This window comes from Pezoporus flaviventris, unplaced genomic scaffold (assembly GCF_033815535.1).
Source record: "Pezoporus flaviventris isolate CSIRO_AGI_PZ_B2104156 unplaced genomic scaffold, CSIRO_AGI_Pfla_v1 ptg000043l, whole genome shotgun sequence".
Taxonomy (NCBI): domain Eukaryota; kingdom Metazoa; phylum Chordata; class Aves; order Psittaciformes; family Psittacidae; genus Pezoporus; species Pezoporus flaviventris.
The window spans coordinates 2,763,566-2,790,835 of NW_026892591.1; the positions used below are offsets into that span (position 1 = coordinate 2,763,566).

Consider the following 27,270-nt stretch of genomic DNA (forward strand, 5'->3'; position numbering starts at 1 on the left):
CTGCCCTGCTTTGTATGAAAAGGCAATTCCTGTACCAGCTCCATACCTTCATGAGGACTGATCCCCAACAGTCTTCCTCCTGCCAGAACAAACCTGACAGAACTCCAGACCTGCAGCAGCTCAACTTCTTCTCTAGGTTGCTTCAGCTTTTGTAAAGACAGAATTTGAACAAGCTCTGTTGTTACAAGTGGGCTTGAGCATTCTGAAGACACAAACCTCCAACTCTTGGCTGCAGCTTTTGCACAAGGTGCTTCAGGTCCTGCCTGCAGTGGGTGTGACACACTGACCCAGATTCCAGCTTCACAGCAGCTGCATTGCCAGAAAGTGAGCTCCTGGGGAGGAGGCTGAGCAAGAGCCAAAGCCAGAGAGCGGTGAACAGGACCAAGCAGCAGGACACGGCTCCTGCAGCTCCACAAGTGCACTTCAGCAGGAGGATCTATCTCAGCTGCACCTGTGAGTAACTTACAACTCCTCATCTTGAGCTACAGGGAGAAGCGGGGGGAACTCCACAGGATTGTCAGCCATCTCATACCTCACACCCCAGATCCATTTCACACCTTGTAACCAGAATTACAACAGAAAGGAGTGACAATTTCAAACCAAAATTAAAGCAAAGCCTAGGAGAAAACCAAGCGAGTTTCACATCAGCTTCGAGGTAACATCAAACCATTTTATCTCTTCCTCCCTCAATTTTTTCCAGTTCTTCCCTATGGAAGCTACAGCTCCAAACCTTAACACATGCATCACAGCCAAAGCTGCGCTGCTTGTTTTGCCAACACAGAACCGAGAAGTATGGTAAACTTTGCACGAACTCATGTACAACACCAAAACCCACAGAGGCTCACCCAAATCCTCTCCACTGCTCCAAATGCGTATCAGAAATTGTAAAGAAATGCCAACTAAGTAAGCTGCAGGTTATTTGTGCCATGGCTGAGGTACAAATAGGCTAAGTCAGGATCCTGAACTACACAAAAACATCCGCACAGAATACGAACGTGTTCTTGTTCTCCTCTAGCAGCGGCCATCTAGTAAGAACATAACTGAGGAACTGCTTCATTTATAAAAGAGAATCATTTACTGCATGAAAATATAAATGAGAATAAGCACCTTAATTAAGCCCTGGTACTAAGTGACTGTATTCATAAATTGTGACAACCCAGAACATATTTGGTCCAAAACAAAGAACTTATTAAGCAATGATCAGTTTACTGAAAAACACTGAAAATGAAAAACCACCTTTCTCATCCCACAATGGTTTCATACTGAGAATGAGAACACAACATTAATACCACTAAACCTATGGAAAATGCCATGATTTCTGCCAACATTTTGCAGCACTTAAGGATTTTCATTTACTAGTGCATCAAATGGACAAACCAGCTCTGGATTCTGAAATAGATGACAAATTATTTGTCCAAACAGTGCCTTGCACAGCCACAGAGAATCCTGATGGCATCCAAATACATTAAGCAAATCCTCCACTTGCAGTGACATATTTAGCTGTCATCCATCTTCGATATTAACAGATGCTATATTACAAGTAACGCTGCGCATGGCAGCGAAGGGACAGACAGGAACAGGCGTTGCAAATCCCTTCAATGGCACACAGTAAAACATTAGAAAGTGAGACAGAAAGGGTGGAAAATCCACCAGGCCCCAGATCTTCTCTCCAGCCTAGAATTAATTAAAAGAAAATCAAGTTTCTAATTCTTAGGGCTGCAAAGAGATTTCCATAAGGTGTGAACTGCTGCATGGCTGGCTCAGCCTGCAGCAACACAGGGTTATTAATTCTACTTACATGTGAACTTCCCTATTCATCGACATTAGAAGTGAACTTTGAAGGCAAATTACAGCTACCTGAATGCCAATACATTCTTTATTGTATTACAGCTGGACACCTGGGTAGAAGAATAGGTAACCGGTGATAAATGTACCCAAAAAGCCTCCACAGCTAACATGTTTATCCAGCACATCTGGACAAACTGGTTTTCCCAACTCACAGAAAATGTCTGGGGACCTCTAATATGGAAATAGGTGGAAGTTTTGAGGAGTACTCTATGGTTTTGATATTTTAAAGCACTTAGTGCTGGCAGGGCTGTAAAACAGTTGCTCTGTGCTATCTGCCACACGACAGCTGATGCTATCAGCAGCAAGTTTTCACTTCATTTTCAGCAGTTCAGTGTTAACAGCGCAGAGAAGCAGCTTTGAGCACTGTACCTGCCTCAGACCTGCATCACCTGCAGGAAATCGCTGGGATTTTCCCCAACAGGGCATTTTACTATCAACTTCTCATCAAAAGCTGATCATGAGGCCTCCTGTGAATAGAAGTTCTCACTTATAAAAGCCCACATTTCACCCTGAAGTCAGGCTTTGAGTGTTAGACCTGTGTACTTTCACTCTGTGTTCTAATTTACTAAGAGAACTACCTTCTTATATATAAAACCACCTATGTTCTGGCCCCAGTGGGTCTGTTAAGGGAATTATCTCTTCTCAATAAGCAAAAGAAGGCAAAAGAAGACTCCATTGCTGAGCACTGGACAGCCTTTTCCTGACAAAAGATGTTTCAGGGAGTGCCTTATACATGAACATTACCTCTGGAACAAGGAATCAAGTCTACCCACCTATATATACTTTGCATAGGAGTAACTCCTTCCACTAATGAGAAAGGAACAGCCAAAGATTCCTTTTGGCACTGGACGAGTCTGTCTCCCTGCCCCAGCTTCTTTCACTTATTACAGGGGAACCTCAGAATTAGGAACTCGCTGTCACAAAGCAATTACCCCAATGCACTCCAACAGTTATTTCAGGTAATTGCTGAAACATAACTGTAAGTTTTAAGTTCTGGTCTGAAGATTTCTACTGACTCCATGAATGTTAAAACAGGAAAAGGAAACAGAACAGAAAACAGGGAAAGTTCGTAAGAAACAAGTGGCTTTTTGTACGTGAAAAGGGGAGGGAATAAAAGCACCATCAGGCACCCGAGGAACACAGCTCCTGAAAATTAACTCCCATTGGTTAGAAGACACTTCACTTCAGAAGGTGCAAGCTTGATAGAACACAATCATGCGTTTACACTGTCCCAGCAGAAAGACAACCGGGTAACGCAGCAAAACTCCCATGTTCTAGGCCTTAACAGGAACGTGAAACCAGCTTGTGCCCCTGAACAGCACCATTCTCTACAGCAGCTTTAATTAAAGCTGTAAGAGGTAAAGAACAGGTATAAAACCAAATGTAATTTGTGACTTCAACCCTTGAAAACAAAGGGGTCCAAAACAGCCTTTCCGCAATACACCCATCTTCTAAGCAGCTATATACACCACTTCAGCATCAAGAATCACACCCAGCTTTAAAGGAAACCCCACTATCACCTTCTAATGAAGGGTTTCATGAAGAGCTTCTCCTTTCCACCACCTCCTCCATCCCAAAGGAGCCCAACACATCTTTGATTTCTTTCTTTACAGAAAGGGGGCAAACTGAGCCGCTAAAACCTAGGGCAAGTCCCCAGCCACAGTGCGACCGGACAAACAGCTCCTGCAGCCCACGACTGCTTCAGGACCGGTCACTTGTTCACCCTGCAAGGTTCTGTGCTCGGGACTGGGCAGGGGACCCCGCGGTTCGACACGGCAGGAATATTGCAAAAAATAAAAGTAAAAAGAGGAAAAGATTGAGGTTTAGCCCTAAAATTTGACAGCCTCTGAAAGAGAGGGGGGAAACAGAGAAAAAGAGCAGATGTTCTGCTCTTGCCCCGGGTTTTCTCCCCGCGGGCCTGCTGCGCACTGCCGGCGATGAGCACAGGATCACGGACGCAGCTTTCAGCCGCCCACCTCTCACTGTAAACCCCCGACCGGGAGCTCGAACAGCACAGCACGAACACCCCCACCCCCCCCACCGCGGTGAACGAACCCCGGCTGCCGGTACCGGGGGACGGGGAAAGGGACCACCCTGAGCAGCCTCTCCCCCCCCCCGAGATCCTGCGCTGAAACACGGAGGAACCTTCCGCGGACACCGGGCCTGGGCCGGGGCGGGTGCCCGGTGGGGGGACACGGCGGGGACGATTGCGGGATCGGGGTTTCGGGGGGCCCCCACCGCGCCGCCCCAAGACAAAGCGGGCGGAGGGCACAGAGAAGCGGGCCACGGAGGGCCCGGCCCGGCCCCTGGCCGCACAGACCGGTCCCTCCGGCCACCGAAGGCCGGGCCGTGAAGCAGAGGAGGGCCAGCCGGAGGAGGGAGGCGCGGCGGGCCGTCCGGAAGGGAGAGGCATAGCCAGGGCCCACCGCTAAGGAGAGGTGGTGGGGAACGGGGAAGGACAGGGACGAAGCCCGGCGCCCTGAGGGGTGGGCAGCGCCGAGCGGCGGGGGCTCCGGCGCCGCGGTCCGGGGGTGGAGCCGCAGGCAGCGGCAGGGCCCGGCGGGGAGAAAGAGGGGGACAAGCGCCGGTCTCCCCCATACCTGGGCCCGCGGGCGGCACCGCTCGGCTGCAGCGGCGGCGGCTGAGGTTGAGGCGGCGGCGGCACCGGGCTCCCCGTCAGCGGAGCGCTGAGCGGCCCGGCGCTGAGGCCGGGGCGGAAGGGGGGCTGTGAGGAGAGCGCAGCGCCCCGCGGCCAGCACCTGCCGCCCGCCTCCTCGCCGCGCTCGTTGGCTGCTGCCGCCACCACCTTCATCGCGATTGGGCGCTGCGCCGCTGAGGAGCGGCGGCCCCGGCCCATGGCGGCGCTGTTCACTGAACAACAAGGCGAGTGCAGCTGTTGATTGGCGCGTTGCTCCGGGTAACGGCACGCCCAGCAATAGGCGGAGCAGCCGCGCTCTGTCACGTCTTGCCGACGCTTTCCGCCAATGAGACGCGCCTAGAGGGAGACGGCGGCCCGCCCTTGCTCGCTATTGGAGGAGAGGGAGGCACGGCGGGCTGTGATAGGCAGAGCGGGGTGCCCGTCAAGCGCCGCGCCGCTCCGCGCTCCGGCGGGGGGCGCGCGGCGGTGAGTACGTGAGGAGCCGCACAGCCGCGCGCGGGGGGGGGAGGCGGGGGGGGGGGGGGCTGCGGCCGCGCTGCGCCAATGGGGGGCGGGAACGGCCCCGGCCCCCCCCCCGCTTCATGGCGGCCGCGCTGGGGTCCCGCTCCCTGCCCGCTCCCTGCCCGCTCCCGGGCCCGACCTTGCCCCTCGCTGGGGCACTCGGCGCTGTCGCAGGCCCGGAGCCCCAGGGCCGCCCGGGCGGGGTCAGGACGAAGGTGTTAAAGATGGCCCGGGCGCTGTGGGGACGCTGGGGTTTCCCCGCTCTCATCGCCCCGGTGCCGGCACCGTGACGGGAGGAGCGGCCCCAGGGGGAGCGCAGCGCCTCGTGACAGAGCCGTGGGCGACGTAGAGCCATAGACTAGGTCGGGTTGGAAGGGACCTTGAGCTCAGCCGGTTCCAGCCCCCTGACACCTCGGTGTCCCTGCCCATGGCAGGGGGTTGGAACTGGCTGAGCTCAAGGTCCCTTCCAACCCGAGCTAGTCCATGATTCTGTGAGAGAAATGGACACCACAGCCTGGAGCCGGGTGCGCTCCAGCTCTTGGCCATGTTTGAGGCCCCTCATGGACCCCAGGAACGTTCCCCAGCTCCTGCCGGTGCTCCAGGTCGGCTGCATCGCCCAGCGCATTCTGTGAGAGCCCTGGGATCTACCTGCAGCTTGTTCCCTTCCTGCCCAGAGGACGCGGTGGTACCATCACATCCCGGCAGCCCGGTTCCAGCCCCTACCCGGGACCTGCTCCCGCACGTGTCCTGCTCCCTCCGTGCAATGCAGCTCCCATCACCTCGTCGCCATCCCCACAGCAGCCGCTCTTCAGCGTGCCTGCAATTACAGGACCACAGGAACCTGCCACGATGAAGGAATATCAGGGGCATCTTTTAATTTGCACTCAATTAAACTCCAGCCCATGGCTTCTGGCTGTGGGAATTCCCAAAATAGGAAGGACATCCTTGACTGGGTTATTTTCCCTTTTATCAGTGTGGTTATTCTCGCTTCCTGATCCACAAAACACATTTTATCACATCCCATATTGGATATTTACTCCAGACAAGTACGTACAGGAAAGGAAGTAGCATCCTACTAATAATCTCTGCCATTAAATCCCACAATCCCTTCCCCTCCACACCCCAGCTCACTTTATCGCAGTCATTTCCCTTGTAGAGCTTTATGTTAAGACCTGCAAGCCCAGAATTACAAAGCAGCTGATTTGCAGCCATTCTAATTCATGCTAAATAAACACCAACACTGAAACCTACAGAGCAAAACCCGGTTTGGCTTCCAAATACCAAAACCAATGGACCAAGGAGGTCATTGCAAGGGGGTCTTTTCCATTCCAATGCACAGACATTTCCTCAATTTCAGCCGCTCACCCCAAATTCTTACCCCAGAATAAAATGTGGAAGGGCAGTTCCAGTGAAATTTAAATAAATTTAAATAATAAGCATTTAATGTTAACAGCAACCTTAAAATTAACTCATTCTAAAAAGGGCAGATTAAACTGCTGCTTAATTTCACAGCTCTCGTTTTCAACATCTTGACTGCCTTGAAGTCTTCTTCATTTACTTTATCTGCACTTGTCTATGGAAACCTCAGTGTTTAAATGTACTTCTCTGCCTTGGGAAGTTGACAGAGATGCTCCCACTCCTTGCTGTAAACACCTCCCATACGCTCCGTGGCACTTGGAACAGGTTTGGCTTTATTCCATCAATGTGCAGACAATTCCCATTGCCAGGTGATCCTTGGGATCTCAGTACTGTGGAACTCTAACGGAAGTTATGCCCCCAAAAGAGAGGGATGCGGGGAATCTCCCTGTTTCTAGTCGAACATAACATCAGTGGTGCCTAGAATAATAGCAAATTAGTGTTTTCCCCTATTTCTTTTTAATGAAAAGTCATAATGAAAACAATAGGTCTTAGAAAAAGCTTAGCAGAATGGAACAGAAATACAAATCCCTGCACTAGCAATGAGGACGCCCATTTCAGAAGGAATTACAGGCAACACTTTCATCAGAAAAGATATTTATTTTGAGAACTTCAACTTGCACATTGTACAAAAAATTGACAAATTCAGCACAAAAACCTATAAAACATTTGCTTTTTTCCCCCCTAGTATATTAACGTAATTTTAAGAAGAGTAAGCGTTAAGAAAACCAAAAATAGGCACATTTGTTCCAGTCTGTCTGCAGTAAAGTGTGATTAAAAAAACATCCCTGTCTTGTTGAGGTATTAAACTGCAAACTTTGGTAATGGTAGAAAAAGACAACCCATTCACAAAAGCGAGGCCTTCTCGGGGTCATGTACAGTAAAAAAATGGTTCATAGAAAAGTCAGAATTGGTTATTCTCCATTTCCAGGTAGAAACGCAGCAAAAAGAAGTAAAAAAAGACTGACGTTACCATAATACACCTAGCATTAGGAGGAAACCTGAACGGCAGCAAATTCGTACTAATCACGTACAGCTACAGTGTTGTGTTTTAACCAAAGATTAAAATCCGGTTGGCAAGTTTAAAAGATTCAGTGCTTATGAAAAAATAGATAATACGTGGTGATTCAGAGCCCAGTCTTTCAGCAAAAGGACAAAAGGCACTTAAGAATGGCTTTAGTATATTCCATAATGGCATTTCTGGAGAGAAAACAGCACCCGGCTGAACCAACAGTTCCCAAGTAAGAAAGAAGCCCAGCTGAGGTAGTACTTCATATTGCTCCAGCTACTTGGCTATCCGCAAGCAGCTTCATTTGTTTGAGATACAAAATTAGCAGGAAATGGCTTTTGAGAAGTTTGTCAAATGTCTAAAACCCAGTTCTTTACAAAAATATGTAACAAATACCCACTTGTGGTTAAAAGATCACAAGCCAGGAGCCATCACGTACAAAAGGAACATCCAAACTGCTGCCAAGGTGATGCCCAAGTCTACCTTTATGGCCAAATCCCCAAACACTGAAGATTGTTCTAGCAACCAAGCCATTTTTTGGGAATAAAATTTCAAATACAATAAGAAAAGAGAGGGGGCAGAGGGGGCACTCTGAGACCTTTCCTAATCTTTAGTGGCCTGACTGGAAGCACTTGAAATCCTTTTGAAAATAAGCATGATCATTCTGTGCTGATGGGTGACAAGTTTGAGGGGGAGAAAAGAAAAACAAAAAATGCAAAAATTCAATGTTTAGAACAAAAACAAAACCCACGGACATACAAAAGGATTTTCCTTAAACTTTATAGTTTGGGTTTTTTCCCAAATAAGGAAGACTTTAAAGCCTTTTCGGGGGTCTGGGAGAACACAGACTACTTGTTTCTCTTTTTAAATTAAGCCCATTGAAAACCCATTAAGAAGCTTGCACAAAAGAAAATGAGAAGTGCTTTACAGAATCACCGTCCATTGCCATATCCAGGGAAGAGCTGAGTGAGGATGGTCTGCAGCGTTTCATTCACGTGCATGCTGTAGTTTTTGCCCAGGTCGTAGCGACAGGCAGGACAACTGTACACATCGGCTTTGAAGGATCGATCCAAACAATCCTGGTGCAGGACAAAATTGGTTAAGAGGGAGAGAAAAATGCACTGCAGCTTGATCTACAAACCCCCCCGGAGAGAAGGAAGTGAACCAGGGTGGAAAAGTAGATCCTGGTTCACCCAAGTACTGACAAGAGGTGAGAAAAGCCAAGAGTGATGCATGCAAGCTGCTTTATTACATGTATTTCAATGGAGCATCTCAGTCATGGACACTACTTAGGGGTCAGAGGTAGTTGGTTCAATGGCATTTCTAAAGAGCAAGAATTCTCCTGCAGCTGCTAAAGACCATTGGAACTTCTGCAAAAACGCATCTGTCTTCAAAAGAACAAAACAAAACCCCCCAGGCTCTGCCACACTGTGGCATGACTGCGCCCACAGAGCTCTGGTCATCTTTGACAAGAATCAGAGTAGCAATAGAACATTGGAACTTTCTTTAAAGCAGACTTTTCTACGCAGAAGAGCCTTTTAAGATGGTAAAACACTGGCACGGGTTGCCCCAGGAGGTGGGGGATGCTCAACAGGAGAGTTCAGCTGCTCACCTTGCACACGTTGTGCTGGCACACAGTTGTGACCGGCCGGAACACAACCTCCTGACAGCAGATACACAAGAAGGCCTCTTCCACTTTACTCAGAAATTTCTGTCAAGAGAACAAGTGCATCAAGTTATTGCTACCACCTCTGAAAGAAACAACCCCACAGCCCACTCTGGGTCTGCAGCTGTTTCTTTAAAGCAGCCAAGAGGTTTGTGTCTAGGTACAACAGTATTAGTTGTCTCTATTTTGGGGGGATAAAAAGAGAGCCCCATGGTATACCGGTCCATCTTTGAGAGCTTCTAGTACTCCATTCCACAGCTTTTCATTGGCTTCATCATTTTTTATAAGAGATTTCTGCTGAGCTGTCAATTTGTATGGCTCAACTTTCGTTTTCTTTGGAGTCCCCGTAGGAGAGGTCATGAGTTTTTCCTCCCCACCTAAAAGAAAACACAACAATTTTTTAGACACCCAAACAAAAAGCAACCAGAAAAGAGTAACCAGGTAAAATGCACAAAAACCTACAAGGCTTTCTCTATCCACTTGCCTACTCCACAAACCTGCTGATTTCCTTTTCCTCTTTCCTTTCCCTGGGGTATCAAACTCATCATCTCCATTATTCTCTTTTTCCTTATCTTTGTTTGCAACAGCTTCCAGATACCCTTCAGGATACTGCAGGAAAACAGAGAACAAAAAGGACCCAATGCACAACACCAGTTTAGACTCAGATTGTTACAGGTCAGCAGAACAACCTCTGGAGAGCTTCTCCCGGGGTTCTCTGCCTAACAACTGATCCCAGCTCTTTCAAAGCAGCTAGACTAGAGAAATTCTATAAGGAATAAAACAGGAGTTTTGTTCATTTAGCTTCCTAAAAACCCCACAAACAACCCACAAGACTGAAAGCACTGCTTCCCCCTCAGCGTAAGGGGGGCCTGTCTTGATTCTTACACAAGGATAATCCTCAGTAAGAACATACGATGGAAAAGTTCCTTCTCTCCATCAAGTTCATTGCCAAGGGTAACCCCAAGAATGTTCCAAAAGAGTACCTGCATGGTTAGGCCAAGCTTTTTCATCCTGTCCTTTCCTTCCTTGGTCCAAGGAGCAGGTTCTTCGTCATCCCTCCTAAGTAAGTAACGCCACACTAAAAATCCAGATTTCCCTGTCTCAGGCCAGTATTTCACAACCTAAAAAAGTCAGTCAGGTCCATCACACACCATCAAAACCCCTTGAGAGCCAAATTATCTCCCCCTAATTCAGTAAAAGAATTCAGATCCTTCTTACCTTATATATTCCATCATATCTGTTCCCTTCTACAGGAGCGTATTTACTGTGTTTGCCACCTTTCACATTCCTCACCACTCGGACTGGCTTTCCAGCTCTCCAGTCCTTGGCTTCAGCTCCATTTTTATCATTGATGGGGGCACTGCAGTTCAGAGCCAGAGCTCTGGAAAAGAAAGCCCAGTCAACACTAGGAACAGTGGGAGCCTCCTGACTGCGGACCACGTTTAAATATACTGATTATTCACGGACAACCTCCTCCACTCGAGTCCACACTTACTCGTAAGAGCAACGGTTCAGAATGACAAGTGACCAGTGGCTAAAAGGTCTTCAGGAGACAGTAGGAAAACTTCTACTCTAATTTACTCCTCCAGTCCTTAAGTTTCAGTCAATATTAAATCTGAGATTAGGACCATTTACGATCCTGTTTCACTTACAGTGCCCTGTAAGAAGCATTCCCATCTTGCAGCTGATCTGCAGCCTAAAGACAATAGTGGAAACCCAGTTCTCACCATTTTTTCCATTTAGCCAATTCCTTTTGATGCAAACAGGACAAAGAGCTTCTCAGGGTGACAGACTGCCAGCTCTGAGGTCAGAAATGGAGCGCTAACGGCACTGACCTGTTCATGTTGGTGAGTTTTTGATCACAAGACTGTTCCGCTGTGCGTTTGTTCCCAGACAGATCGCGCCCTCCGCTCCCTGTATATGTGAAGGAATTTCCATGATCCTGAAACGTATATGGATGGTTTCGACACATTCACAAAGATCATTCAACAAAAGCAGGTGAGTTTTTAATCAAGCAGCTTTAATGCTGTATTCTCAGAAAAGGAAAGACGCTTCCTCCCTTTATCTCCCAGCCTTGCTTAAGTCCGTGGTGCTCCCTTAGATTGTCAGAGAGGACTCAGGGTGACAACTGTTGTTGTCACACCCCCAAACAGTGCCCAAAGAGCTCTGTGCTGCTCACACAGAACCAGCCTGGAAGCGCAGGGGCATGCTCCACATGAGAATCATGTAATAACAGTGCAAGTGCTGAGGCACAAGTTACCTGCCCTTGCACTCAGAAATAAGACTTAGAATGGCTACATTGGTGCGTGGCTGTTCTACATGAGCTTTACCAGGCTGCGGTCAGGGTAAGGCAGCACGGGCTGGTGATGTAGCAGTGCCTGCACGAATGAAGAGCAGAGCCTGGCACAGCCTCCCAAGGGCTTGGTTTGACTGGCAGAACCAAGACATGTAATCAAAGTAGGACTTTGTTGCCTGGTTTTGTTCCTTGTGTGTCCTTTGACACACCAAGCTCAGGCAGAATATACCAGGAGACTGTTCAAGCTGTGGGTGTGACAGAGACCCCAGGGAGGCAGCTCAGGACTCCTGGAATAAAAGCTGACAAATAGACATTGAACTTAATTCCAGGGACCCCGTTTCTCAGCTTGGCAAACGTGACTGGATTGTCCTTTCCATTTGCTTAAGTATCGTCAAGATGGGGACGTGATGTGCCCCATAGAGAATGTAAAAAAGGAACTAAGGAAAAGTCTTTGTTGGAACAAGTTAGTTTGGCTCTCAGACAAAACTAAGCAAGGTTCACTTACTATGTCATCTTCATAGCCCCCTGCCAGCACCAAGGAGTAGGCACCATCGTTACTCCTGCCATGGATCCCCGCAACGTGAGGCCTGTGAACGCCGGATTCACTCACCTGAAAGGGAAACCTTTGCTTGGTCACTGCTGCCCACAGGCTACAACCAGCATAGCTGCCCCTGGTCTTGGAACCAAGGTCACTGACAGTACTACCACAGCTCTGGTTTGCACATGAGCAGGGTGAAAGCACGTTCTCAACACTGTGCTGGATTTAGAAGACTTCTGATACCCAACACTTGAGAACAGGCTCTGGACAGGTCAGTGCTTTTTCTTCCCCAGTGTTCTAACAAGATGAGAAAACAACCTGTTCAACGTGGGTGTTTGAGAGAGACCCTCACCAGAACAAGTGGGAGGCACCACACACATCCAGGACAAACTATTGGAAACAAATAGGTTTGGGTGAGGGTTTCTGAGTTACCAAAAAGCACTGAAAAACCCAAACACACCCTTGGAACGCCTGGACAATGCACCATTAGTTATGGAACACTTGAGCGACACAAAGCCCAAGTTCTTCGCTTTCTGCGCTTACATACCCAGCGACACACGCTCCAAGATTTAACTGTTTCAGGTTTCTCCTAAGAGCTGGATCGTTCCCATTTTTCCCTACGGGGCTCAGGCCCGGATCTGCCTTCCTACCTGCACTCTGAACTTCCACATGGTGCCAACCGGAATCCCAGGAATCGGTCCGTAGTGGTTCGAGGGGACAATGGTGCATTCCTTTGTGCGACCGACACACGCCATGCCCTGTTCCAAGGAGCAAGACCCATCAGCCAAGAACGACGGGGAACTAACACACGCTATGCTTCAAAAGAAAACAGCTTTTGAACTGACCTTGCCCCAGTCTCTCCGCGAGGATGAATTAGCAGATGCCATCTTTTGTTTCTTTTTACTGTCTTTTAATCTCTCTCCTGCTAAAACCACCTCACTTGCATCATTTCGACATTCAGGGCAATACCTAAAGTCACCAGTCAATGAAAAGTAGCAAAGCCTTACATTGACAGAGAATTTCCTCAAAACACACTGAGTTATGTTACAGACTAGACAGGACACCAAAGCAACTCTCCCTGCTGGAATTACACTGGCATTAGCTAGTGCTTTACACAAGCTCCTAAACCATTGCAGGTGTGGCAGGAAATCAGCTGTACCATAAAATCCTTGTATAAAATGCTGAAACGGGACAAGGAACAACACAGTATGTACGTACATTGCTATCTATATGCATAGAGGCAGATGTATTGCATTATCTGTCTCTGTATATCTGTCACCATATATATTGCAGGTCAGAGTATGTATCACCGGCCTGATGTGGTGACAGAGCTGCAGACTACCTGTAAGCAGCCCATAAAAACCATGACACAAGTTAAGGCTCTTGGCATCAGGCTTGCAGTTTATAGGTAGCTCCTCTTCTCTGACAGGTATAGAGATCCCAAAACTAGCAAAAGAACTTGGAAAGCCACTGGCTTCGAACATGCTCTGACTAAACTGATGCTCAAGAAACGCTACAAAGTCCTTCCAAAACACCCAACCACACAAGCATCTCCTGAGCTCTACAGACACGATATTGCCACCTAAGGGCAGCACGAAGCCCTCGCCTTCTGCTCCTAATCAGACAGTAACTGCAGCACCACAGACACAGAACTCACCAGTCCTCATCGTCTGGTATGCTGCTGAGGGGAGGGCTGAGGCAGTAGATGTGGAAAGCCATATCACACTCGTCACACATGAGCTGTTTCTCTGGATCTTGTTTACCTCCACAGATGTGGCAAGCACAGATTCTGCACGTCTTGTTCGGGTTGTCCTTGCAAGCTTTACACACAGGTCCAATGCGGCCTGTGAGCAGAAAGAAACCACAGCCCCCTTCAGGCTCCAGAAGGGACCGAGATACACTGGGAACGGACAGAGGTGGCACAACTGCGGGGGTCCTGGAAGCCTCAGACCTCACAAAGACAATCAGAACATCCCCAAGGTAAGACTGAGACACGAGAACCACGCAGCACTCACGTTTTGCTGGAGGAGCAGTAAGTGGGCAAGCACTGCCTGGCTCTTCTATTTTATAGATTTCATCCACTAATATAATTCTGCAGTCATTCAAGGAATCCCCGGCATCCCTGTGAGGAGAAGGGAGGAAAGTCTGAAAGGTGAGCCTGTGACAGCAGCAGAGTTCACAGCTGTGGAGGCTCCTCAGCAACGTGCATGATGTGTCTTTAGTCCTGTGCCACACAAAACCCACTACAGCACCACGTGAGCTGGGCCAGTGGCACAACAGCATCACCACGAATCCCATCCCCTTCATGCAATTCACGTGTAAAACCCTTTTTGTTTTAACAAACTCCAGCACCTGTAGCATTCCAGTCAGCATTAGTGACTGTTCTACCCCAGAAATGAATTTCAGACTGATTCTTCTCAGATTTTATAGTTTCAAAGTCAAAATCACTGCGGGGAGAGGGAAAAAGAGGAACATTCTGGCAACCCTGTGAAAATTACTGAAATAACACAGCAAACAAGTCTCTGCCTCCTCGCAAACACGGGGCACTCCATGACTCCACAGCTTGCATTGCGCATGCCCTGCAACTGCAGCAGCATTTTTGAGGAGTCGCTCCGAGTTAAAAGCTTAAGCAGAGCATTCGGTTTATTCCACCTTACAGTTTGCTTACCCAAGTAATATCTTTGCATTTATCTCCTTGATCATTTTCATTTCTCTTTTCTGCAGGATCTCTGCATCGTACCAGAACCCTCTCTCCTTTGGCTCATCGGGGTTGTAGTTGACCATCACCACCTGCCCCACTTCCAGCTGGTGCCACTTCAGAATAGTCCGTGCACGAGCCCGTACATCATTGGAACCCAACTGCACAACTCCATTCTCTGGATAGCTTGGAGCAGAGGGAAGGCATTGAGGGACAGAGAAGGAAAATCAGATTCAACATCACAGCTGTTCCAAGTGATGGATTTTATCCAGACAGGTCAATTTATGAGCTGATGCAACATGCAATTTCCCACTCAGACACAGCCAGAATGGGGCACTCTGGCTCTGCTGCTATTGTATCCCACTTCAGACTTGGATAACAGCATTTCATAGTTCTAAAAACCTGATTCCAACCCCCTGGAATTCCAGCTGTAAGACAAACTTACAGCTCACAGGGCTCAGTTACTGCACCAGCCCAGTTCTGGTTTACCCTGTGGAGCTCTACAGTCAAATTTCCCATCCACGTCATGCTCCAAATGGACAAGAAGGGAACCAAACTCACTCTTCATACTTCACGTGGTATATTACATCTTCTTCAGGAATGGCTCTCGGCTGCTCAGGATCTGAGCAGCTCTCAGCGGATGCACTTGCGGGTTTTTTTCTGCTTACATTTACAACCTGGGCTTCAAACCATGCCCCCATGTTCATATCTCGAGCGTCGACCAGGTCATTGATCTACACAAAGCAAAGGACACGGCTCACTCAAATGGGCTTTCCAATGAAGCATTCATTTCCAAGGCTATTAAGGACTGAATCATCCCAAGAACCCCATGATCAAGATATTTCACAGATCATCATAAAAATTTAGATCTCCTTCACCCTTCCAATCCCAACCGAAATACAGGTTGAGCCCCTAAGGCTAAATATCCATTCTGCACCAACAGGAGCACAAGCAGGCTTCTTATCTAGCACAAACCCTTATCAGGCAGTCTGTAACAGACTTCCCAAGGGTCTAGCTCATAGTCTGGCAAAGGCAGCACTAGGTCTGCAATAAAATCCACTGAAACAGGCAGGTAAAGGGATTCTGCACAGCTGGCTGAGATTTTCTTTTGTTCATTCAAGGAAGTTTCAGCTTTGACAAAGGCAGCGACTCCCAGGTTGGAACGATTCAGAGTTTTTAAATCAAAACGGGCCCTCAGAATGCTTCCGATTCAAATGAAGTCAGTTTTGTCGTTGTAGTTAAAAGGATAACATGAAAAATAAAGCATTCTGACCTACAACACGAGGCAGTGAACGGCTTGGTGGTGCAGGGGTTAAGAAACGGAAAAGCAGTACCCACAGAATGAGGGCACAAAAGTCACTTCCCCATCAAAGAGCAATTCCCATCCGGGTGCAGCTCCCGGGAACCCCTCACCTTATAGAGGCCAAAGCCCGGGTCGCTCCAGTCGGGCTGTGCCGCCGTGCCGGGCTGGCCCTCCAGTTCCAGGGCACCCTCGCCGTTGTGAGAGCTCTTGTCGGATTCGCTCTGGCCCGAGCCGCAGCCAGAGTCTGTGTCCGAGAGCTCGGGATCCTTTTCCTTGCTGACAGCGGGAAGCGCGGCGGGGCTTTGTCTCACCAGGAGCTGCACGATGTCGTTGAGGCCGACGCTGTAATCGAAAAGGGAGTGACCGTCTTCCATCTGCAGGGAAGCAGTGAGACCAGGCGGTTATTGCATGCAGAGCCACCCATCGCGCTGCCATCGTCCCTACGTGCCGAGACGGAGCACGTGGCTTTCAAACAAGGAACTTGGCTTGAACTTCAGCACCACAGATCCATATGGAGCGCTGTTCTTACCATAGAAATGTTCTTTCCTCAGCCCTCTGCAAGCCAGGAGAACAAGACCTCCACGCTGCGGTAGACTCAATACCCAGAGCAAGCCACAGCGTTGTAGGAGATCTGAAAGGGTTTGCAGTACATTCCCAAGACACCAGTTCTGGGAAGGACTCAAAGAACTCTAGATCCCCTACATTCCCTATCAGGATTTAAAGGTAATTCCACACTACTTACTAACTGACAAGGAAGTTCTTTATTCCTTAGTTCAGACACATCAGAACACCACCTTGGACTCATCTTTATATTGGACTCGTGTACGTTCCGGATGACGGTTACAGCATCGCTGCTGAACATGGGATTAGGCAGAAGCCAAATTGCTCATCGCTCGCCTCTCTCTGGGCAAGCACACAAGTTTCCCATTGAGAGTAAAATCAAGAGATTCAATTCAATGTGAAACTGCCCCCTCGCCCCAAGCACGTCCCGGTTCCACAGCCTCTCCTAGGTCAGCGGGTTTGTCTGGCAAGGCTTTGGCTGTGGGTTTGGCTGTGGATCCTGCCCCTGCAAGAAGTCCACAGGACCACGAGGCCTCTGCGTGCCCTCCCCAGAACTCCGAGGAGCGCTCCCACTTCACAGTTAAACCGTCCTGCTGGAGCCCACAGCAGGGGCAGAGCTTCACCACATATTTAACGTCTGACTAAGAAATTACACAGGAAATGATCATCCCCTTCCAGCCCAAAGCACCAGAAAAAGCAGCCCCTGAGCTTTGTTCTCTATCGGGGGGGGGGGGGAAACAAAGCAAAACCACAAAAATTCACCCTTTGTGGGAATCACTGGGATTACTCAGCTCTGATTTATGGCACGAAGCGGCTGTGGAACAACCCCTGGAAACCTGAGCGGGCAGGAAGAGCTCTGGGCTTTTCCGAGATGAAAACTCCTCGAGATGCACAAGAACAAACCTGAACCCCGTCGTTTCTCACCACAGAGACCACGACTCGGCTCTGAACACGGCGCTGGTCTCACCAAGGAGCGCCGGAGGCACCAGTGCTGCCAGGGATGGAAAAGCCGAGCCCAGGCACCGGCCCCAAACCCATGGGAGCGCCGGGAATGGGCTGGAAGAGGCACCCGCAGCCGAGGCCGTACCTCAAACAAAGGCTGTGGGGCTCTGCATGGACCAGGCTTTTCCCACCATCACTGGGGGATTTGTAAGGATTCAAACAGGCGAAGCGCAGCAGGGGGAGGATGCTGAAGGGAGGCTGAAAGCCATGGGGGGAACGTTCCTATGGAAAACCGCGCCTAAAGGAAGGAGTGCTGGAATTGCACAGGGAGGAGCTGTCTTTGTCAGGCAAGAGCATCCTCACCAAAACAAGTTATCACTTCCAAAGCTCCGCTCACAAGATCATCAGGGCAGCCCTGGCAAAACCCAGGACCAACCCTCCCCGATCGCTTCATCCACAGCCACAAATGGGCAATTACTGCACCCACAACTACACCAGTGCAACAGAGGAGGCGGTGCGAGCCCTGCAGAGATGCTACACGTTCCTACAAGCCTCTTACACTACTGCTGGTACCCGAGCTTGTTAGATTAAAGCTACTCCAGGTGTGTTTCCATATCCTACAGTCACACCTGCTAATTCTAACGCACCACCAGCTCTCATCACCCTAAAATGGAGGGAAAGGGGGCATAAATAGCCTAGGAGAGATTGTCTAACACCCCCCATCCTATGGGATTCCAGCTGCAGCCCAAAGGAACTGCTACCTCTGCCATAAACGTCTCTGACCAACCAAGCACGGGCACAGGAGTTGCTTTACGTGCAGATTCAGCAGGGCAGGGGATGGAAAAGGGTGCTTGGGAAATAAGTTTGGAAAATGGATTTGAGAGCAGGGTATTTGGGAAAATGTATTAAAAACCGCATTGTAAAATTGGTGTGGTTGGGTTCAAGGTTAATTTTGAGGGATTACGAACTCGAGGGAAGAGAACAGCTGCCGTACAACTGCGGTGCTGTGGGGAACACGCTCGAAACGTCACGGCACGTTCTTCACTCAATGAGATTTCGATTTGAGGCAGAACAACTCCGAAGCCACGAGCTGCTCCCCCACTCTGCAAGGGAAAAGCGGCTCTTGACGGCTTCCCGAGGGGCTCAGTTCACAGGGCAGGAACCCCTGGAAGCGCTGCGCCTGCAGGCATCGCAGCGGCGGCGGCAAGGCAGGAAAGGGACGGGCTCGACGGAGGAGACAACGAAAACCCCTCCGGCCCGGCTGAGAGGGGAGCCTGGCAGCGGGGCCCGCAGCGCCGCAGTCGCTAGAGGGCAGCAGAGCACCCGCCTGCGGGCAATTAAAGCCAAGTCAATGAAGCTCTCGCTCCCCAGATGGCGGGGACATGGAGCGGGGGGGGGAGCGGAGCGGCTGCGGTGGGGCCGGGGCTGTCGGACGGTACCTGCTTGCCGCGGTAGAAGAGCCGCTGCCGGTGCGGCTCCACGCCGAACACCTCGTGTATCCGCAGCCGCAGCCCTTCCACCTTGGTGAGCTTGGAAAGCGAATCCACGCGGTGCGTCTCCTTCCCGTCCATGGTGCGCACCTGGATCCACATGGCGCCGGTCCTGCTCGCGCCGGGGACACCGGGAACGGATCGGGGTGAGAGCCGCGGCACCGGCCCGCCGGGCACCGCATCAATGGGACCGCGCACCCCGCCGCCACGCCCCCTTTCCACCCCCCCCACTACCCTATTGGCCAACACCCCGACCGGCTCCGGCGGTGATTGGTTACTGGCGGGTTTAGCCCCGCCCCCCCGGCCCTCCCACGCTGACCCCTAACGGCTCTGGGCCGCGCCCCTGCCCCTCCGCGGGCGCGCGCCAACTGCATCTCGCGCCACAATTGAAACCGCCCCGCCCACCGCCCCCGCGAAGTCTCGCGAGATCATGCAAATGAGACGCGTCTAGGGTCTTAAAGGGGCCGTCACCACCCGACGGCCCGGTGCGAGCGATGCCCCCGGGGGACCGGAGGGGTTGGGCGGGGAAGCAGCGGAGGGCACCGGCGCCCGCAGCCCGCGCGCTCGCCCTGGGACGGGGCAGCCCCTTTGCTCCGCCCGTGTTAAACCCCGGGGGTGTCAGCGGTGCCCCCGGCCCCGTCCGCATCGCCCCCGGAAGCCAAGCGGGGCGATGCCCCCACGGCCCTCCCCGGCGCCGCCGCTCACCGGGGCCCCGCGGCCCCATTGCAGGGGCACGGAGCGGGGTCGGCGCCGCTGCCGCAACCCCCGCCCGCCGCGTCCCGCAGAGCGGCACCGGAGCGGCCGCGCCCCGCCGAGACCGGCCCCGGGCCGGGGTGCGGGGAGCCGCTGACCCGAGGCCCGGGAGCTGTCATCGGCCTGGGCGCCGCGGAGCCGCTCCCGCAGCAGCCCCGGCACGGACACGGTCGGGAGGGGAGGACCAAAGCCCCTCCGGCCGCTCCCCTCCCGTTACCCCCGGTCCCGGTCGGGACTCACCGGCGTGGCGGGGCTGGAGGCCGGTGCCGCGCTGCGCTCCGCGGGCTTTGGAGTTTGGCGCGGAAAAGCCCCGTGCGCCGCGGGCGCCCGCCCATTGGCTGCCCCTGGCGGGAACGAGCGAGAGGGGCGGGGCCGCCGCCACCGCCTCCCGGGAGCCGGGATCGAGGTTCGGGGTGGGGGTTCATGGACACCCGGTGGGACCGGCGCTCCCCGGGGGCTGCACCGGGGATCCGAGAGGCGCAGAACCCCCCCGGTTCCCAAAGCACGGGGTCCGGTACCGGGAAACCCCCGCGGGCACCGGGAGCCAGTATTGAGCCATAAACAGGGCCACGGAGACCCGAGTGACCCCCTCCCACAGCCACCCGGTGCCGCTCCTCCGCAGGGGTCCCCAGCCCCTGGGGACGGAATAATCCGAATAACCGGAATAATCCGAATAACCGGAATAATCCACACAATCCGCAAGAGGCCTCTAACCCTTCCCGGGCCGTTAGATCCAGGTTGCTCCAGGGGCCCGTGTGCTGACCCCATGGCCTGGGTGACCCGGCAGAGTGGGGCCGATGGGATGCGCTGCTCCGGGAGGATGTTTTCCCCCCAAAGTACAAAACTGCACACGGGAAATGTGCCGCGGGAGGGGGGAAACCGCGAGCAGGGGGGGGACCGAGAGGTTTCCGAGGAAAGTCAGCTTCAAAATGAGTCTAAAACCATGGAAATTGGTGGCTGGGGAGGGGGAAGGGGGGAAGACACCGGGGCTGGAAAAGCGGGAATGGCGGCGGGTTGGGCGCTGCCGGAACAGCTCCGCTGACCCCGCAACCTGCGGACAAAGGGAACGCGAGGCGCGCCAAGGGAAAGGCAACGCGGCCTCTCCCAGTTCCCCCAGCCCCGGCCCCTCCAAACAGGGATCGGGGGGATCCGCAGCCCCCAGCGCGGTGCCGGCTGCACACGGAGCACAGCGCGGGAACCTCAGCGTTGCTCCTGCCCTGTCGTGGCTCCACGGGGATCCCTCGGTTAAGCCGGAGGTCACGGGCTGGGAGCCGCTGGCCTGGACTCGGTGAGCCCCATGCGTGCGGGGTGTGTCAGGGCAGGCAGCACTCGGCTCCGTTCCGCCCAGAGCCTTCCCTGTGTGCCTGCACTGGAGCCTCAGCCTTGCCCTCGGGCAGCCCCAGGCCCTGCAGCCTGAGGGGCCCCGGGTGCTGCAGACCTGGTCGGGAGGAGGAGGAAAAGCTGAGCATCGGAAAGCACGTTTTCACCCTTCTGAGGCCCAGCTCCAGTCTGAACGCCCCAGGACTGGATGTCCTGGCCTGAAGTTCCAACTGGTGTTGCTGAGCAGCCCATCCGGATCCACATCCCACCACCCACGTACATCCATTGCCAGAGGAGGGCAGAATCCACATCCCTCATGGTTTTGAGATGCAGGACAGTTCTATGACAGACTTTTACTACCCTCCTTCAGGTATTGCCCCCCCCCATTAGGGTACCATCTCACATCCATTTAGGAAGCACCATACAGGTACCCAAGCATGGGACACACACACACGTCCTTTGACCCTCAGCAGCTCCCCCCACAGCGCAGGGAGCTTCCTGTAGGACACGGATTGCTCAAGGGAAAGGCTTCAGGCAGCAGCGGGGAGACCGGCAGCATCCCCAGAGCTGAGTCAGAACAAGCAGCCCCCTCCTAGAGAAACCCCACTCATTCAGAGAATCCACGCAGGGCAAAACCCACGCTGCAGCCTACGCGCTGCTCTGCTCGCCTGCGCCTACTCAAGGCTCAGTTCCACATCATTCCAGTAATGGGACATTGCTTTCATTAGAGTTGAGTGATACCTGCTCTCCTTCCCGTTCATTAGGGGATAGGACGTGAGGGAATGGTGATGGGACAAAGGGAATGGCTTGAACCTGCCCAAGGGGAGACTGAGATGAGCTCTTAGGCAGAAGCTCTTCCTGTGAGGGTGCTGAGGCGCTGGCACAGGGTGCCCAGAGAAGCTGTGGCTGCCCCATCCCTGGCAGTGCTCAAGGCCAGGTTGGACACAGGGGCTTGGAGCAAGCTGCTCCAGTGGAAGGGGTCCCTGCCCTGGCAGGGGTTGGAGCTGGAGGAGCTTTAAGGTCCCTTCAAGCTCCCAGAGAACTTGGTGCTGCAGAGACAAAGCCTCAGGCTTCCATTGACTGCCAGAAGGAGCAGACCACGAGTTGGTCACAGCGCAGTCACCCCAGGGCTGCGCGGTTTGGTCGCCTCCCTTTCGCATTGTTTTGGGCAGCTGGGATGGAAAACGCTGCTCTGCCATCTGGTAATGCCCCCTGCTGGGAGGAAACAATATCCCGCTCGTGTGCCAGCAGCCATGGCCACTGCAGCCTGGGAGAGCCTACAGCACGGGTGAATTGACTGGCACAGAGACGCAGGCGCTCTCCAGGCCATGGGAATATTGTTCCCTGTGAGTCTGGGCACGGCGTCTGAGGAGAACAAGAGTCCCGGCGTGGACATAAGAACCGGCAGCTGATGAACACCCTTAAACCAAGGCCTGGGCAAAGAACCACTGAGAGCTGCTCCGAGCAGTCCCAACGGGGGCAAAGGTATCCTTGGGTGGCTGTTGGAGCCCCGCGATTCCCAGTCCGTCCCTTCCAATGCCCTTACAGCACTTGGAAGGAAAAGCAGCAGGGCGCTGGTCCCATGAAGCCACAGGAAGCATCACGCGAGATCCCAGCGCCCTCCATGGTTAACAGGGTTCAGCTCACAGGAAACCATCTGGATTCAGGAATTCTTTGCACCTTTGGCTTCTTCTGCAACCCCCCTGGCTCCCACCAGCTCAAGAGGCCACATCTGTGGTGCTGGGATCACCCCAGCCATGGGGAAGCTGCAGAGGAGCAGCTATAGGGGAAGATCCTTTGCCAGGCAAGGCCTCCCCTCCTCAGCGTCCCCATGGAATGTCACTGCCTGACGTGCCAGTAACTTCATTCTGGCTTCCACCTTCCCAAAGAGAAATCATTCGGAGCTTGGAAATCACTGCTCAGATGTGGAAATCAGTGCAGGAAAAGAGGTCCCAAAGCAAAACCATTGGAGCTGAGGACACAGAGGCCTCCCGTTGCCATTCAGATCCTTCACTTTCTGCTTCTCGACATCCATGAACTTCCCACTGCCGAACCTTCCTGCTCCCAGTGTTCAAGCAACGCCTTATCCCACTTGTAACCTCTTGGTTTTGGGGGCAGCCTTCCTCGCGGGCATTCCCAGTTGTGCCCCTATGGCACCAAACAGGTATTTCCTCCAATTCCCCAACTGCTTGGCAGGGGGGCGGCCAAACTCCACGGCTGGGGAGTGCAATGGTTACTGGGGAAGCAAGAGCAGGGGTCTCAGCAACGGCCTGAGCTGGCACCCACCCGCCCTGACCCGAGGGGTGCGGTAAAGCCCCGCAGGAGCAGACGGGTGCCAGAAACCAGCCTGGGAAGCAGCGGAAGGGGGAACTGGGCGCCGGGGAGAGCAGCCAAGGAGCCACGAGGCTGCAGCGAGGGCAAAGCCGGCGCCAGGCGCTGCCTGCCCCCAAGCGGGGCGGAGGTGCCCGAAGGGCAGCGGGGGCTGGGGAAGGCTCCCGGGATGCGCGGCCGGAGAGGGCCGAGCCCCGCGTGTGCTGAGGGCGGCCGAGAGCGGCAGCACGCGGGGGGCCGGGGGCCGAGGGCTCGGCAGGGCCGGGGAGCAGGGAGCGGAGCCGCGCGTTCCTCAGCCTGGCATCACCCGTGCCCGCGGCCCCACGCAGTGAGCGCCGCGGGAGACGAGGAGGCCGCTTCCGCTGCAGCGGAAACGGGGCGCTGCGGCACCACGTGTGGTCCCCGAAGGGACGGCGCTGAGCTGTGACCCACAACAGAGCAGGGAAGGAGTCGCACCTGACGGCGGGGAGCCAACAGCCCCACATCGGTGTGGGTCCGCACGCCTCCTAACAAACCCAGCCAGCACCGGCGCCGAAACAAGGGCAGGGAGCTGGCAGCAGGGGGGTCCTGGCTGCCCACGGGCACAGGAGATGGGGTTCAGGCCTGGGGACCACCAGGAGGACTCTGCCCCACGTCCTGCTGCTGCTGATGTAGGGTTCGCACAAAGGCTGGGGTTACTGATGGGATGCTGCCTCTTGTAGGACGCGCTCAACTCCCCTACCCCAAACGTGTTTCTCTGCTTCCTCCCACGTCCTTCCCACACCCTCCCGGCTCCTTAGAACTGAGTTTATCTTGGCCTGCAGTGTATGCTGCTTACACACAGCTCATGTATATAATGTACCTTGTTCTGCTTACACACAGCTCATGTATATAATGTACCTTGTTCTTACACACAGCTCATGTATATAATGTACCTTGTTCTTACACACAGCTCATGTATATAATGTACCTTGTTCTTACACACAGCTCATGTATATAATGTACCTTGTTCTTACACACAGCTCATGTATATAATGTACCTTGTTCTTACACACAGCTCATGTATATAATGTACCTTGTTCTGCTTACACACAGCTCATGTATATAATGTACCTTGTTCTCCTTACACACAGCTCATGTATATAATGTACCTTGTTCTTACACACAGCTCATGTATATAATGTACCTTGTTCTTACACACAGCTCATGTATATAATGTACCTTGTTCTCCTTACACACAGCTCATGTATATAATGTACCTTGTTCTTACACACAGCTCATGTATATAATGTACCTTGTTCTTACACACAGCTCATGTATATAATGTACCTTGTTCTCCTTACACACAGCTCATGTATATAATGTACCTTGTTCTGCTTACACACAGCTCATGTATATAATGTACCTTGTTCTTACACACAGCTCATGTATATAATGTACCTTGTTCTTACACACAGCTCATGTATATAATGTACCTTGTTCTGCTTACACACAGCTCATGTATATAATGTACCTTGTTCTCCTTACACACAGCTCATGTATATAATGTACCTTGTTCTTACACACAGCTCATGTATATAATGTACCTTGTTCTTACACACAGCTCATGTATATAATGTACCTTGTTCTCCTTACACACAGCTCATGTATATAATGTACCTTGTTCTTACACACAGCTCATGTATATAATGTACCTTGTTCTTACACACAGCTCATGTATATAATGTACCTTGTTCTCCTTACACACAGCTCATGTATATAATGTACCTTGTTCTGCTTACACACAGCTCATGTATATAATGTACCTTGTTCTTACACACAGCTCATGTATATAATGTACCTCGTTCTCCTTACACACAGCTCATGTATATAATGTACCTTGTTCTTACACACAGCTCATGTATATAATGTACCTTGTTCTGCTTACACATAGCTCATGTATATAATGTACCTTGTTCTCCTTACACACAGCTCATGTATATAATGTACCTTGTTCTTACACACAGCTCATGTATATAATGTACCTTGTTCTTACACACAGCTCATGTATATAATGTACCTTGTTCTTACACACAGCTCATGTATATAATGTACCTTGTTCTCCTTACACATACAAGAACCACAGGACTGAGCATGCAAACCTTTGCTCTGGAACTGCAAGCTCCAGGTTTTCGGTGTCCTGGCACGGAGCAGGAGCTCCAAGCGTTGCTCTTTTGACCTAGTAGCTAAAGCCCCACTTCAGATACCAAACAACATTACCTCATTAATGCTAATTACTGCTTATCTCACGCGAACCATTTGCCACTGGTGCTCACCTTCGCCTCTGCCTCCTTACCAGCCACATGAAGGGGATCCATGCCGACAGCACCGGTTTCCCCACTCAGGTGATGAAACAGAACCTGCCTCAGGAGACTTTCACCATCCCCACCACAACTGCCCTACTCAGGCAGTTTGCATCATTGACACCTTACCTGAGGATGCAGCTGCTCTCCTCAGACAGGCCAACATTCAGACAACACAGGAGTGATCCTGATTCCTACCCCCCCAATCCATCAGATCTTCCAAGGACGGACAAGAACACCCATTCTTTCCCCTAAACTCATCCCAGCCTCTAAAAGCCAGCGTGCCACATCTCCTAACCAGCCTCACAAACACTTCCCAAGCACTGCTCCCCCTTGAGGGGAAGCGGATCCCAGGAGGGACCATGCCCTGGGAACTGCTCCTTCCTCAGGAGCATCCTCAGTGCTGGATCCCCATCCCTGGGAGTTTTCAGGACTCAGCAAGACAAAGCCCTCAGCAGAGCTGGGCCGGCGTTGCCAATGGTCCTGTCTTAAGCAGCAGGATGGATTGCCTGACCTCCAGAGTCTTTCCAGCCAACAGCTCCATGCCTCAAAGCTGAGCACTGGGAATTGTCTACATTTCTGTCACCAACAGCACTGACAGCTCCTGCTCTGCCTTCATGGGTCACAGACATGAGACCCGAGGTCTCCTGCATTCACTGGCCAAAACCAAGGTGACTCAATCGCTTTAATGGCTCTAGAAGACTTCAGATCGTTCTTCCCCGTGCCTCAGATTCCTCCCCCGCCGATCTTGTGAACAGACAACAGGAAGCTTAATTGATGGCTTCCAACCAGATTTTGAGATCGGGAGATGGAAAAGCACAAATGGAAAAGCAAAACATTGACTAAACTGTGAATTATGTGTTATTGCTCAGAGCCCTGCATTGCTGGGGCTCCTATCTTCAAAATCACAGCAAAGCAGCAGCATCTTTCCCCATCGCTTATCTGCTGGAGCCAGGCGAGGGCTGAGAGCGGGAGCGCACGCCCTGCTCCTCGGGTAGTTACAGCACCCGTGCTGCAGGGTAGGAGAGCTCTGCCAAGAGCACACCAGAGCCAAGTGAGGTTTCCACACCACGGAGCCCACGTCCCGCTTCTCTGGCACTTGTTGATGCTCCCTGCGATGCCAGCGAGGAGCAGCCACTGTCCTGATGAGCTCCAGCACCCGCGCACGGGCTTCCCAACCACACCACTCACGAGCCAGTCCTGACAAGTGCCCTGGGCTCAGCTCGCTCTCTGGCCAAGCCTTTCTCAGTGTCCTGAAGAAGGCAGCAGCATTGGGGCTGCCATGGTGGCAAGCAGCATCACCAGCTCAGAGCATGGGACCAGGAGCGGTGCCTGCAGGGCCATGGGCTGAGCCCACCTCACAACACAACTCACATCCCCATAGACCACCTCCCTGTCCATGGTTGCTGTGGGGCAGCAGGACCCCATTGCATAGCCCTGCAGTGCCTGGGGATGGACACCCCGGCAGTGATGTCCTCTTTGGGGGGACCAACCACCCCCACCATCACCATCACTTTCCTGGGGGGGCCCTCATCTGCCTCCCACACCCACAGCTCCCGCCCCTCTCTCTGCCCTGCCCTCCCCATTGGCCGGGGCAGCACCTGCAGCGTCTCCATTG

General features: G+C 52.4%; 1 protein-coding gene across 1 annotated transcript; it reads right to left on the bottom strand.

Moving 5' to 3' along the window:
* Positions 1-7,004: 7,004 nt before the first annotated feature.
* UHRF1 (ubiquitin like with PHD and ring finger domains 1) lies at positions 7,005-20,071 on the bottom strand. Its single transcript, XM_061466909.1, has 17 exons — positions 19,921-20,071; positions 18,877-19,039; positions 16,045-16,308; positions 15,193-15,365; positions 14,602-14,817; positions 13,949-14,055; positions 13,591-13,777; positions 12,779-12,902; positions 12,584-12,691; positions 11,901-12,005; positions 10,935-11,041; positions 10,318-10,480; positions 10,083-10,220; positions 9,597-9,708; positions 9,319-9,476; positions 9,046-9,144; positions 7,005-8,512 (listed from the first exon to the last, which is right to left on the bottom strand). The coding sequence occupies exons 1-17, from the start codon at positions 20,013-20,015 to the stop codon at positions 8,366-8,368; spliced, it is 2,466 nt and encodes an 821-aa protein (XP_061322893.1). The 5' UTR covers positions 20,016-20,071; the 3' UTR covers positions 7,005-8,365.
* Positions 20,072-27,270: the final 7,199 nt, after the last annotated feature.